At 42.7% G+C, this 13605-nt stretch overlaps 1 protein-coding gene across 1 annotated transcript in view; it reads right to left on the reverse strand.

The window, feature by feature from the left end:
• The window catches only part of LRPPRC (leucine rich pentatricopeptide repeat containing), a 103789-nt gene extending 93178 nt beyond the window's left edge, over nucleotides 1-10611 (reverse strand). Inside the window, exon 1 of the mRNA XM_082746943.1 lies at nucleotides 10453-10611. Within this exon, the coding sequence (XP_082603069.1) occupies nucleotides 10453-10601 (149 nt within the window). The 5' untranslated portion in view covers nucleotides 10602-10611. The remainder of the gene's footprint in view (nucleotides 1-10452) is intronic.
• Nucleotides 10612-13605: the final 2994 nt, after the last annotated feature.

A 13605-nucleotide genomic window follows, 5' to 3' on the forward strand; every position in this document is an offset into this window, starting at 1 on the left:
AAAAAGCGCAAAAGTAAAACTTTTGCTAAAATTCAGTTTTAGGGGCACCTGGGTGGCTCAGTGGGTTAAAGCCTCTGCCTTCAGCTCAGGTCATGATCTCAGGGTCCTGGGATGGAGCCCTGCATCCAGCTCTCTGCTCAGCAGGGAGCCTGCTTCCCCCCCTCCACGTCTCTCTGCCTACTTGTGATCTCTGTCAAATAAATAAATAAAAATCTTTTAAAAATAAAAATAAAATAAAGTGCAGTTTTAAAATGTAAGATCTAACAAATACAAAATTTAGACAGAAGACAGGTTAATAAACCAGAACATTATTCTCAACATTTTAAAGCTAATTTTTCTCACAAACAGATCTTTAATGAGTCCAAAGTCTCCTTCGCACAAGTATACTTGACTTTAATTAGATATGCTGAACTATGAATCCACCATAGAATGAATGACGGTGAAGGGTTACATACTTAACTAAAGGATGCTTCACTCTTCAAAAGGAAGTCTCCAGTGCTTCCCTACATGGCAGTGCTTTCTACATTGATTATTTGGCCTAAAATTTATTTTTAAATTCCACAGAAACACACCCAGTAGGAAATTAGGAACTCCATGCCTGGAACAGTACGTATGTTATGACAGAAGTAAAGAAGAAGTCCAGGGGTGAAAGTACGTCCATGTAGTGTAGCACCTACCTATCAGACTTGCACAAGCCAAATTCTGATGACCAAAACTGGTGTAACCATGTAAGGGAACATTATTATTACTTTTTTTTTTAAGATTTTTATTTATTTATTTGACAGAGAGAGATCACAAGTAGGTAGAGAGGCAGGCAGAGAGAAAGAGAGGGAAGCAGGCTCCCCGCTGAGCAGAGAGCCCGATGCAGGACTTGATCCCAAGGACCCTGAAATCATGACCTGAGCCGAAGGCAGCGGCTTAACCCACTGAGCCACCCAGGCGCCCCATGTAAGGGAAAATTATTAACTTTTCATCAATGTGTCATAAATTGCTCCTTTGCATTTCTTTATTTTTTTTTTAAGATTTTATTTATTTATTTGACAGAGAGAGCAAGCACAAGCAGGGAGTGCTGCAAGCAGAGGGAGAGGGAGAAGCAGGCTCCCCACAGAGCAGCGGGAGCCTTATTTGGGCCTCCATCCTAGGACCCCGGGATCATGATCCGAGCAGAAGGCAGTCCCTTAACCACCTGAGCCACCCAGAGGCCCTCCTTTGCATTTCTGAGTTAAACATCTTGGGTTCCCTCCAGAGACTCTGGCAATCACCACTGTATTCAGATAACCCTTTAAGTTTCTCTGGCAAAATCTGGCATTATTATTCTCAGTGTTGTTGTTGTTGTTTTAGTGCTGGTGGCAATTATTTTAACTCTTCAGTACAAAAAAAATAATGATTTTATGTTTGAATGTCCCTATTTCAAAAAGGCATGCAGTGCAGATTATTTTAAGCAAGCTTCCATGGGACTCCTAAGTCTGTACTTTTTTCCAGTATTTTACCTTTTCAAGGCATTTTTGGGTTTACAGAAAAACTGTGCAGTGAGTACAGAGTTCCTGTATATGCTCTTCCCCCTCCACCCAGTTTCCCCTATTTATATCTTGTATTACTGTGGTACATGTGTTATAAATAATAAACCAATCATGATACATTACAGCCCGTAGTTTACAAGAGGGTTCACTCTGTGTATGTACATACTTATGGGTTTTGACAAATGTATGGCAAGCATTACAGTAGTCACCGAATTGTTTCACTGCCCTAAAATTGCACTGTGCTCCACCTATTCTTCCCCTCCCCCATCCTCCTAAACCCCTACAACCACACTTCTCCTTCTCTATAGTTTTGCCTTTTCCATAAATCCCAGGACTCCAGGATCATGACCTGAGCTGAAGGCAGAAGCTTAACCCACTGAGCCACCCAAGCACCCCACTCATTCTTTTTTAGCTTCAAATGTGCACCAAACTAATCACACATGTTCTCAAACTCTCCCTCCCAAGTTAACTCCGTTGCTCTTATGAGTCACTCTAGCATCTAACACTTTGGAGCTCCCAGAATTTTTAAAAAAAAGGAGGGGGGGTATGGATATGTGATAGAGTAGGTATAACCAGTAACTGACGTTTATCAAGCATTTAATGATGCATGCTAGGTAACAAAACTTATTACCATAATCCTCATTTTATTGATAAGAAAACTGAAACAACTTGCCCAAAGTCACAATAAAAGGTAGTTAATGACAGGATCCAAGTCCCAGATCTGTATTTAGGTAATCTCTCTGAAATGAGTTCAACATGGCAGAAAGGCATCAAGGAAACGAACATGGCTGCAATAGGGGGTTCACACTAGAAGTAATGAAAATTAAAACTGGACTGTGAGGGTGAGACTAGAGAATGGAAAGCCTCCAATGGCTGAAAAGAAAGGCATTTGGATTTTATGACATGTCCATAAATACAAGACTGATGCCCATAAAGCTGCTCTCCCTGCTTATTTTGCTGTACTGTTCTGTAGACAATGGAGATCTCAAACTTATTTCATGGGCTCACCCACCTCTCATTTTACCTATTCCGCTTGAGTTTCCCTTAGCCTGTTGGTATGTATGATTACATGGACTGATTTTCAAATGTTGAGTCAGCTTTGCACACGTGGAATAAACCCAACTTAGTCACAGTATGTAATTCTTCTTAAAAAGTTGCATACAGATACTGATTCCAGTTAAGTTTTAACATGTTGAAAACTCAAAAATATAATGCCTCCGTTTATTTATTTAAAGTATGCTCCATGCCCCATGTGGGACTTTAACTCACAACCATGAAATCAAGAGTTGTATGCTCTACCAACTAAGCCAGGCAGGTGCCGAATAATGCCTTTTATTTAAAGATTTATTTATTTGAAAGAGAGACAGAGAGAAAATATACACATGCATGTGGGATTGGAGGGAAGTCAGAGGGAAAGGGAAAGAATCTTAAGCAAACTCCCCATAGAGCATGTCTCAGTGCTCAATCCTAAAATCCTGGGACCATGACCTGAGCCAAAATTAAGAGTCAGACGATTAACCAACTGAGATGCCCAAGGTTAAGGTCAGGGATACATCTTAATTAAACCTGGACTGGGAGGGTGAGACTATAAGAATGGATAGCCTCCACCAATTTTTTAGCTGAGCATTAAAAGCAGCAGCCATGCACAACAGAGAAGTACTCCAAGCAAGCCAGACAGTCAGCAGGCCAAGCAAGTGAGCAACACAGATGGGATGAGGTTGAAGAGGAAGACTGGGCTAGTGAGTGGGCTAGATCATGAAAGATTGTGACAATAAATGGTCTGGATTTTATTTTCAGTACAGATTTTATTCCAGTTACAGAACTCTATCAGAACCCTATTGACGGTTTCTAAGCAGGGGATGTGACATGATCTATTTCCATTTTAGAAAGATTAGTCTAGCTGGGGAGTGAAGAATAAATTAGAAGGTAGCAACAATTAAGAGAGAGATGCCATTTAGAAAACTATTGCAGTAGTCCAAGTAAAAAAGCTGAGGGAAGTTTATACCAGAGTGGGTGTGGAAATGGGAAAGAAACACCTATCACCAAAGTTCCCTGACCATTTAACTGCAAATTCCAAACAAGCCTCACCAATGCAATTTGTTCATTCTCACTTCCTTAAATATGATGAAGAAAATTTCATGTAAAAGTGCCTTAGAGGCTTACTTAATCCTCTTATACATCCGACCCCATTATGTACCATTTTCATGAACACTTAACAAGCACAATCTTAAGAGACAAAAATAGGGGCTCCTGGGTGGCTCAGTGGGTTGGACCGCTACCTTCGGCTCAGGTCATGCTCAGGGTCCTGGGATTGAGTCCCGCATGGGGCGCTCTGCTCAGTAGGGAGCCTGCTTCTCCGTCTACTTGTGATCTCTCTCTGTCAAATAAATAAATAAAACCTTTAAAAAAAAAGAGAGAGAGACAAAAATAGAAGGCTCCATGGCACTGCAGAAACACAGGAGCTCTGAGCTGTACGAGCACAAGCCTGAGTCCTATAGACCAGCCTGACTTCAGGCTGTGCCATTTTATAAGATGGGTGGCCAAGTTACTGCAACTCTAAGCCTGTAAAATCCGGAAGTTAACAGTATTTACCTCACGAGGCTATCACAAAGATTAACTGAGATACTGCAGTGTTTCCAAAAATATCACCCTTCTGCTAGGCAAGATGGTTTTAGGTAGTATTTAAACAAAAAATTTTCATTTCAGTCGTTTTATCTATTTTAATTAATATTTAAAAGTAACTATCACATCAAGCTCTTTATTTTACTAATATTTTTGCTTAAGATAAAATTAAGTTATAATAACATCAGTTTAAACCTAAAACCAATGTTAAGAAGAACGTTAAATACAAGTAACAGTGTCAGCAGTACTTAGATCGGACCAAAAAATCTGAAGGCAGTACATAATCGCCCGAAGGTTGAGCAAAACTGAGAAAAGTATACATAGAGGACCCTGCAAAGTCAGCATAATAAATATTAACTGCACACTTCCCAGAGCACCTTCTTTTAAAAGTGTAATAGCAGAAAACACAACACTTATTTCTAAAGACCTAGTCAAATCTAAACTATGCCTATTTAACAACTATGTGACTCTGGTAAAAGTATTTGGTCTTTCTAATCATTAGTTACTTCCTCTGAAGAAAAATACCTACCTTGCAAAGATCATATAAGGAAAAAATATATAAAATTCCTAACAAACAGGGCTCAAAAATAGCTTTTGTTATAGAACACACTCGGTAAGTGTCTGCTGAGTGACCTTTGAAAAAAATACTTTGTAAAGCTATCTCAATGACCTTTCTCATGCAACTATTTCACAAGACCTCAATTCTCCAAAGTCTTGTCCAGTTAAGCTGTCCCCTAAACACACCAAAAATTTTAGACTAGAAAAGCCACTTACAACTCTTCCACACTTAAAAGTCTCCTGGCTTGAAACACCAATTCCTTTCCACCTATCCAGACATCCCCTCCCCCTCAAGGTCTTCCAGTCCAAAAGTATGTCTCCTTTGTCTCAGCTATGACAGGAAGTGATGAACAGTTACACATGTTGGGACCTATGATGTGACATGAACAAGACACTCTTTAGGCTCTATAAAGTGAGACAGGGATAGACAAGATTTACTCTCAAGATTCCTTCCAGAGTTTACATTCTCAGATCTTATGTGCTTAGTTATCTGTGATAGTCTTTAATTTCTAAATCTATAATGTATCATATCACCTTTTTAAAAAATGTCTTTATGTCCATAAGCAATCCCCTCAACACCTAAAGCACAATATTACTCAAAACACTTCAAAACTGGGCATCAGTGTCTACAGTTAAATCCCCAACTGGAGATCCCAGATAAATTACTTGACTCTTCTAAGCTTGTTCCCTAATTTGTAATATGAACCCATAGAAGATGAAATACATGTGTGATGTATTCATATAAACAACTTGAAAATGGACAAGATATAATCCGAAGGTACTACTATTTATCCTCATCTCCAAATCCAATCTGCCAACATGCTGACCAATCTCCTGTTCACTCCCTCAAGAAGAAAAGGAAGTGGTTTATTTTTATTTTTGCTTCAGTTCTGCACCATCTAGCTGAAGTCCTATGAGCCCTTATCTGTGGATCAATGTTGCTCCTATTGGTCTTTCCATCCCCAGCCTCTATCTCTCCTGAGTCTATATAAACTTTGTCAAGACCTGTACCTCTCAAAACCCTCCAATGGCTCCCAATCATCAAGTAACCAGCTTCTAATCAACCTTAATAGCTAGAAGGAATCAACGGGCCTTGGTAATATCAACTTCCATGACACCTAACCCCAAGTAGCCACACAGGATGGAAGTATGGTCTCCAAGTCCCTCCATGCTCTCCTCCCCTAGAGCACTCTGACTACTTATTACCATGTGTCCTCTTAAACTCAATTGAGCCCCTACCACAAACAAATGTGACTGCTCTTTTCTCTGAAAAACCACAGTATTACGCTCTTCTTTTATGGACAACATATAGGAGTGGGACATGTGCCTATCACAGCCCTCTGTAACTGATAAATTTATAAACACACAGAAACCAGAGGCTGAATCATAACCCAGACAGATTCTTAATATTTGCTGAGAAAATCTTTTTCTCATTAAGAAATAAACAAGGGAAAGTTTTCTTTCCTTCCAACCTTAGAAGTCACATCATTCTGTCATAGGGCAGTATGTGCTCTTCACCCTTAAGCCAATCATCAATCTAGATCCACTTCCAAACAGATTTAATTCAAAGCTTATCTTTCTTCTGAAGCACAAGTTTGCAAACTCTCACAACAAAGTATAAGCAGCTTCTGATTCAGAAGTATGAGAAAAATTAAAAAAAAGTCTGGGGGAAAGCAATAGTATTTGCCCCTCAAACTTCCCACAGAAAATAAGGGAAGAGCTGGTTTTTAAGAAAAATTTGTTGTTTTTTTTTTAAAGATTTTATTTTTTATTTGACAGAGATCACAATTAGGCAGAGTCAGGCAGAGAGAGAGAGGAGGAAGCAGGCTCCCTGCTGAGCCGAGAGCCCGATGTGGGACTCGATCCAAGGATCCTGGGATCATGACCCGAGCCGAAGGCAGAGGCTTTAACCCACTGAGCCACCCAGGCGCCCCTAAGAAAAATTTGTTTAAAAAAAAGAAAAAAGTACTGACATAGGAATGAGAAGCAAGACTAAAGAATACAGAAGTATATACCTTCTGGCACTTCAAGTCTGAAAACAAATTAATAAAATTAATTATTTTTTTAAGATTTTTTTTATTATTGGGCGCCTGGGTGGCTCAGTGGGTTAAGCCGCTGCCTTCGGCTCAGGTCATGATCTCAGAGTCCTGGGATCGAGTCCCGCATCGGGCTCTCTGCTCAGCGGAGAGCCTGCTTCCCTCTCTCTCTCTGCCTGCCTCTCCATCTACTTGTGATTTCTCTCTGTCAAATAAATAAATAAAATCTTTAAAAAAAAAAAAAAAAAAAAAAAGATTTTTTTTATTATTCATTTGACAGAGAGAGATCACAAGTACGCAGAGAGACAGACAGAGAGAGAGAGAGAGAGGAGGAAGCAGGCCCCCCGCTGAGCAGAGAGCCCGATGTGGGACTCAATCCCAGAACCCTGAGATCATGACCCGAGCTGAAGGCAGCAGCCCAACCCACTGAGCCACCCAGGTGCCCAATAAAATTAATTATTAATAAATTAATAATTCTAGAATTTGACTCAATAATCCTCATCTGTCTTTCATAAGACATACTTAGAAAGCAAGATCGGCATGAATTTGCGGACGTTCACTGCACTACAGGCATGGATTAAATATCCCTTCAAATGTCTTTGCATGTCACAATATTCCTTCCTCAATGCCTAAGATTTTCAGTGATTTACTCAAAAAATATTTGATACCTATTATGTGCCACAAAGTCAGACACCAGGGGAGGGAAAAAGACAAAATCACTGCCTTCAAGGAACTTACAGCCAGGTCTGGAGGGCTGTTTGGTACATATAATAATGCTTAATGATTCAGGATCTAAGGGAAACACAAAACAGCAGAGGTCAAATGGGAGAAGCAATCAAGATTTAACAGAGAAAAGGAACACCTGAGTAGAAGAAAGGGGCGACACATCCCAAGAGTAAACACCACATTCAAAGGCAAAGAGATGTGCAACATGGACCCACAGAGCTCTGGACCAATAGTACCTTTACCATCTGGGGCTTGTTAGGAATGCAGAATCTCAGTTCCCCTGTCTAGACCTACAAAATCAGAATCTCCATTTTCATGACATCCCCAAGGAATTCTTATGCTCATTAAAAAGCCCTGCTGTAGAGGACTCAGAAGTAGTAGTTTGGTATAGCTAGAATACAGAACACCATGGAAAGGAACCCTAAGAAGTGAGGCTCCGAGGCGCCTGCGTAGCTCAGGTCATGATTCCAGAGCCCTGGGCTCAATCACCACATCCGGTTCCCTGCTCAGCATAAAGCCAGTTTCTCCCTCTCCCACATATAAATATACATATATATATGTACACATGCATATACATATGTCAATGGCTGTCTCTGGGTGACAGAATTAAGGGTATCTTTTTTTGTTTCATTTATTTATTTAATATTTTATTTTTAAATAATCTCTGCACCCAACATGGGGCTCAAACTTAAAATTCCAAGACCAAGAGCCTCACACTCCACCAACTGAGCCAGCAAGGCACCTAAGGGTGATTCTTAATTTATTACTATTCTCTCTGTATTTTGCAATTGCTCTCCAAGGAACATGAGTTTTATAATTTAAAAATATAAAATAGAAGCACCTGAGTGGCTCGATTGGTTAAGCGTCCAACTCTTGATCTCAGTTCAGGTGGCGCTCTCATGGTCACTAATTCAAGTCCTATGTCGGGCACCACGCTGGGTGTGAAACGTACTTATTAAATAAATAATATAAAATAAAAATATTAATAAATAAAAAATTAATAAATAAAACAGTGTGACTGCAGTAGGTGGAAGAGTAAATATAAAGTGAGGAAATAAGGAGACAGAAACAGGGACAGGGGGAGGGAAACTGACTCAGAGAGGAGTCCAGAGTCCTAGGAAAGGGTTTGTTTTTTCAGACGGGAAAGATCTTGGCATGCTTGCAGGCTGTGGGACAGGAGACTGTATAAAAGGACTGTTAAGAGTACGAAGAGAAAGAGGGAATACTCTTCTCATTGCTTGTTATGAGCTGAGCATAGTGGTGAGCAAGATAACGTTCTGCTCTTATGTAATTCACTTTTTCTACTGAGAAAACAAACAAAAAGCAGATTAATATTAGACAAGTCAAACACAGCATGATAAAACTAAAATAGGGTAGTTTTTACATTGAGTGCGGAGATAAACCTCTGAAGAAACAGCATTTAAGCTGAATCCTAAACAAGAAACCATCTTTGCAAAGGAGAGAGAAAGGCCTTGTTATCTCTTACTTTACAAATCATGAAACTGAGGATCAAAGAACTTAGGTAAGATTATACAGCAAGTAAATGGAATCCAGGTCTGATGAACACCCAGGCCAATACCCTTTCTACGAGATTCTGTTCTACTGTTTTCCTCAAACACAACAGGAACGATGAGAGATACCATCCACCCTCCTCTGGCCTCACAGGGATAGTTAAGAACTAAAAAATAAGAGTAACTGACACAACTTTCTCCAAATAAAGTCTTTGAAAGAAGAGAAATGCTTTCTGAGAATGCAGAGGCATGGCTCCTGAAGGTTAACTGTTCAGACCTAAAAACAAAATCCAGGAAGGCGGTAAGTTACAAGTAGGCTACATTCCAAAGATCTATAACTGCGTGGTTAAGAAGTCATAAAACTTTTCCTCCATATAATTTTATGCAGAGAATAGGTTTCCAGGTTGCTCCACAAAGACCCATGTAATCATGGCTATTACTATTATTATAACTAATAAAGCACTTACTAGGTACCAGGCCTTATGCTAGGTGTTTTTTATAGATAATCTCATGCAGTACTACCAACGATATTACCACTCCATCTAACTAAGTAAACTGAGGCCTAGAAATGTTAACTTGTCCAACGGCAAATCCTTAGCTCTTAGTCCTAAATTGTCTCCCAAAGTACCTTTATTTATTAACAGTATTTCAAAATCAGTTTTTCTCCAATACTAAAACCTCAGTGCCCATCTCCCTTTCTCAGATGGTCAGAATACTACTCCAGTACTTTTTCACCAGACTTCCTTATCCCCTCTCCAAGTCTATGCCAGACCTACTTCCTGATAAACTTCAATCCATGAAGCATTTATTCATGCGCTTAACACCACTATCCCCACGAAGTGCCCGCACATGTTCCCTTATTCACTCACTGACACTTACCTAGCCCTACTGTGACAATTCCCAACCCATACCGCACCCCTGTAAATATCGAGGAAAACTCCACTCCAGAAAATGTAGGCAAAAGCCCAAGCTGATCACAATTAAACGTCCCTATCTAAACTATCCCTTGTTCACCCCAAATTCCCAACCTACCCCTCCCACCCCCCAAATATAAACTTATCGAAACCTAAGTTTTAGCTGGTTACTGATCACCGATAATGTTCGCACGTGGGCCAGCATCCAAGCCCGTGAATCCTAAGGAGAAGAGTAACATCCGATCCCAGCAGCAGCCTTCAAAGCCCCCCGCCCCTCACTCCCCGCTTGGTCGCCGGTAGCCCGAAGACAGGAAAACGCAGTCCCAAGCGAGAGCTAAATCCATGCCGGAAGCAAACCCAGCACACGCCCGTGACCTTCTCAAGTCGACTGACCCTGTCACCCGAAACCCCCGCTGGGGAGCGGGGTCCAACACCCCGGGACGTTTGGCCTTAGGGCGAGCAAGAGGGCACAGAGAAAGACAGGCAGGTCCGGCCCCCGCCAGCACCATGACCCCGGGGGACGCCCGCGCTGCAGACAGGCAGCGGGTAGCGCGTGGGCACTCACCCTGCATGGGGCCCGCCGCGGCCGGCGGGCAGACAAGGGACAGCGTGCGGCCGGCTCAGGCCTCCTGCGAGGAGGCGCAGGGAGAGCGGGAGGCGCGGGGCTGCCCCGGCTCGGAGGAGCCAGCGAGCTGGTCTCAGCAGGGCTGCCATGGCTCGGCCGTCCCCACCGCAGGATGCACGCTGGGCGAGAAGGACAGGGGGAGCACGTGACCGCGGGGTCGCCCGGCGCGGGAGAGACCAAAGGCCGGACGCGCCAGACGTAGGGGGAGCCGCGCGTTGTTTTACTCTTAGAAGATAGACAAATAGATTTCTCCAAGGACATATGAGCCCCGTGTGATATGTTATTAACAACGTATCGTGCCTGATTATCTGAGCGGGATTCTCTTTTCATTTTCTAACCTTTCTCTCAGCATGTTCAATGCCTCCACCCCTTCACTTTCCAGTTGGTAGAGTCAGCAGAGGTCGACTCCTCCCAGGTTAGCGCAGGGGCTTGCGGGGGGCCAACTAGCAAGGACACCCGGGAACTCGCGAGAAGAGCCGACTATGAAGGTCCCAGCGTGTGGGACAGTTCGCGGGCGTGCGCGGTTTTTGTTGCCGGCTCAGCGCCGGAGTTGCCGAGCGGATGGCAACGTCCTGATCGGAAAGCTCTGAGAGGTGTGGGACTGAAAAACGTTGAGGACCTTTGCACTGTGCCAAAGTTAAATAGGATGTGATTTGTGTTCCTGTGGGGCTTGAACATGGTGTGAAAATACGTGGGTCCAAGCCTAAATCAGTAAGCAGCGCCTCGCCTTATTTCAGAGGTGGGTGCTAACCAGGGTCGTCTGGTTTTAAAGGTGGAACTGAATTCATTATCTGCCCCAACTCCCACCCCGCTTCTTCGTTCGATAAACGCACCAGTATCCGAGGTGAGATAACGATAAGGATAAGAGTCTGGAGCCAAATCTGGGAGAAAACCGGAAGCCCTTGCCTTCACAGGGTTTACAGTCTGGGCTTCCACTCCCTTTTCTTTCTTTCTTTCTTTCTTTCTTTTTTTTTTTTTTTTTAAGATTATTTATTTATTTGAAAGACAGATCACAAGTAGGCAGAGAGGCAGGCCGAGAGAGAGAGAGAGAGGAGGAAGCAGGCTCCCCGTTCAGCAGAGAGCCCGACGCGGGGCTCGATCCCAGAGCCTCGGGATCATGCCCTGAGCCGAAGGCAGAGGCTTTAACCCACTGAGCCACCCAGGCGCCCCTTCCACTCCCTTTTCACCCAGCTGTATCCTACCCATTGCCCGGTGAACACTCAGAAGTTTTCCCTGGAAGCCCTCGACGGTAATTCCCCGTATGGCTGTTTATCCACTCAATAACCAGCTCCTTGACAGCAGGGACTGTGACCTTTTCTTGTAGCTGAAGCACCTATACAGTGCCGAGCACACAGTAGGTTGCATTAAATATTTACTGAGTAAATGAGCATTTTGAGATTATCTAGTTTCTCCTTTGAGCGATGAGGAAAATGAAATCCAAAAAAAAGGTTAAATGATTTATACTGAGTTATACTACTAGGCATTAGTAGTATAATTTATTAATTCACTCACTCGGCGCTGATTTATTGAACACCTGTTTAATGCCAGGCACTGTTTGAGATGGGAATCCAGCAGAGAACAAAACAGGCCGAGTCTGGACTCTTCATTAAGGGCTCCAAAGTTTAGTTTGGGAAGACGGATAAGAACTGTCCTGGGGCACCTGGGTGGCTCAGCGGGTTAAAGCCTCTGCCTTCGGCTCAGGTCATGATCCCAGGGTCCTGGTATCAAGCCCTCTCTGCTCAGCAGGGAGCCTGCTTCCCCCTCTCTCTGACTCTGCCTGCCTCTCTGCCTACCTGTGATCTCTGTCAAATAAATAAATAAAAATCTTAAAAAAAAAAAAAAAAAGGAGAACTGTCATGTAAAATAAGTCACGATAAAGAGATTGAAGGTGGGGTTCGGAAAAAAAAAGGAGAACTGTCATGTAAAATAAGTCACGATAAAGAGATTGAAGGTGGGGTTCGGCCCCTTCAAAGAACAGGGAGGAGGACTTTGTGGATTAGAAGAAGAATGAAGGGATGCCTGGGTGGCTCAGTTGGTTAGACGACTGCCTTCGGCTCAGGTCATGATCCCGGAGTCCCAGGATCGAATCCCACGTCGGGCTCCCAGCTCCATGGGGAGTCTGCTTCTCCCTCTGACCTTCTCTGCGCTCATGCTCTCTCTCACTGTCTCTCTTCGGCTCAGGTCATGATCCCGGAGTCCCAGGATCGAATCCCACGTCGGGCTCCCAGCTCCATGGGGAGTCTGCTTCTCCCTCTGACCTTCTCTGCGCTCATGCTCTCTCTCACTGTCTCTCTCTCTCTCAAATAAATAAATAAAATCTTAAAAAAAAAAAAAAAAAAAAGAAGAAGAATGAAGTCAGGGAGAGGAGAGAGGGCCCGCCCACATCTGAAGTAACTGGGGGCCAGATTCTGAAGATTCTGTGTGCTTGGCACTGTGTAGGTGCTTCAACTACAAGAAAAGGTCACAGTCCCTGCTGTCAAGGAGCTGGATATTGAGTGGATAAACAGCCATATGGGGAATTACCATGGAGGGCTTCCAGGGAAAACTTCTGAGTGTTTACCGGGCAATGGGTAGGATACAGCTGGGTGAAAAGGGAGTGGAAGAGGCGCCTGGGTGGGGAGCCTGCTTCTCTCTCTCTCCCTTCTTGTGCTCTCTGTCAAAAAAATAAATAAATCTTAAAAAAAAAAAGAAAAAAGACTGCAGTAAGTTTAAGAATACATGAAGGAAAGCAAAGTAGATACAGGGAGTATAGACAAACATTTTGTACAATATACTATGAAGGAGGGACCAAAGAGGGGTGGTATCTTGAGGGGGTGTGAAGTCAAGGGAGGCTAATTATTTTTTAAGGTAGAAAAAATAATAACATGTTTGATGTTGATGTAAATCATCTTTATGTAACTATTTAAGTTAATTTAAATTAAACTTCAAGAAAGACAGTTTCTCAGTGATTAACCACATTTCAAGTACTCAGTAGCCACAAGTGGCTGGTAGCTACCAGATTGAACAGCATGGGCATAGAAAATTGTAGAAAATTTTGTTGCATAGGGCTGCAGTAGGGAGTGAAAATTTGATAAGGCATGAGAGAGAGAATGA

This window comes from Mustela nivalis (genome assembly GCF_964662115.1).
Source record: "Mustela nivalis genome assembly, chromosome: 8".
Lineage (NCBI taxonomy): Eukaryota > Metazoa > Chordata > Mammalia > Carnivora > Mustelidae > Mustela > Mustela nivalis.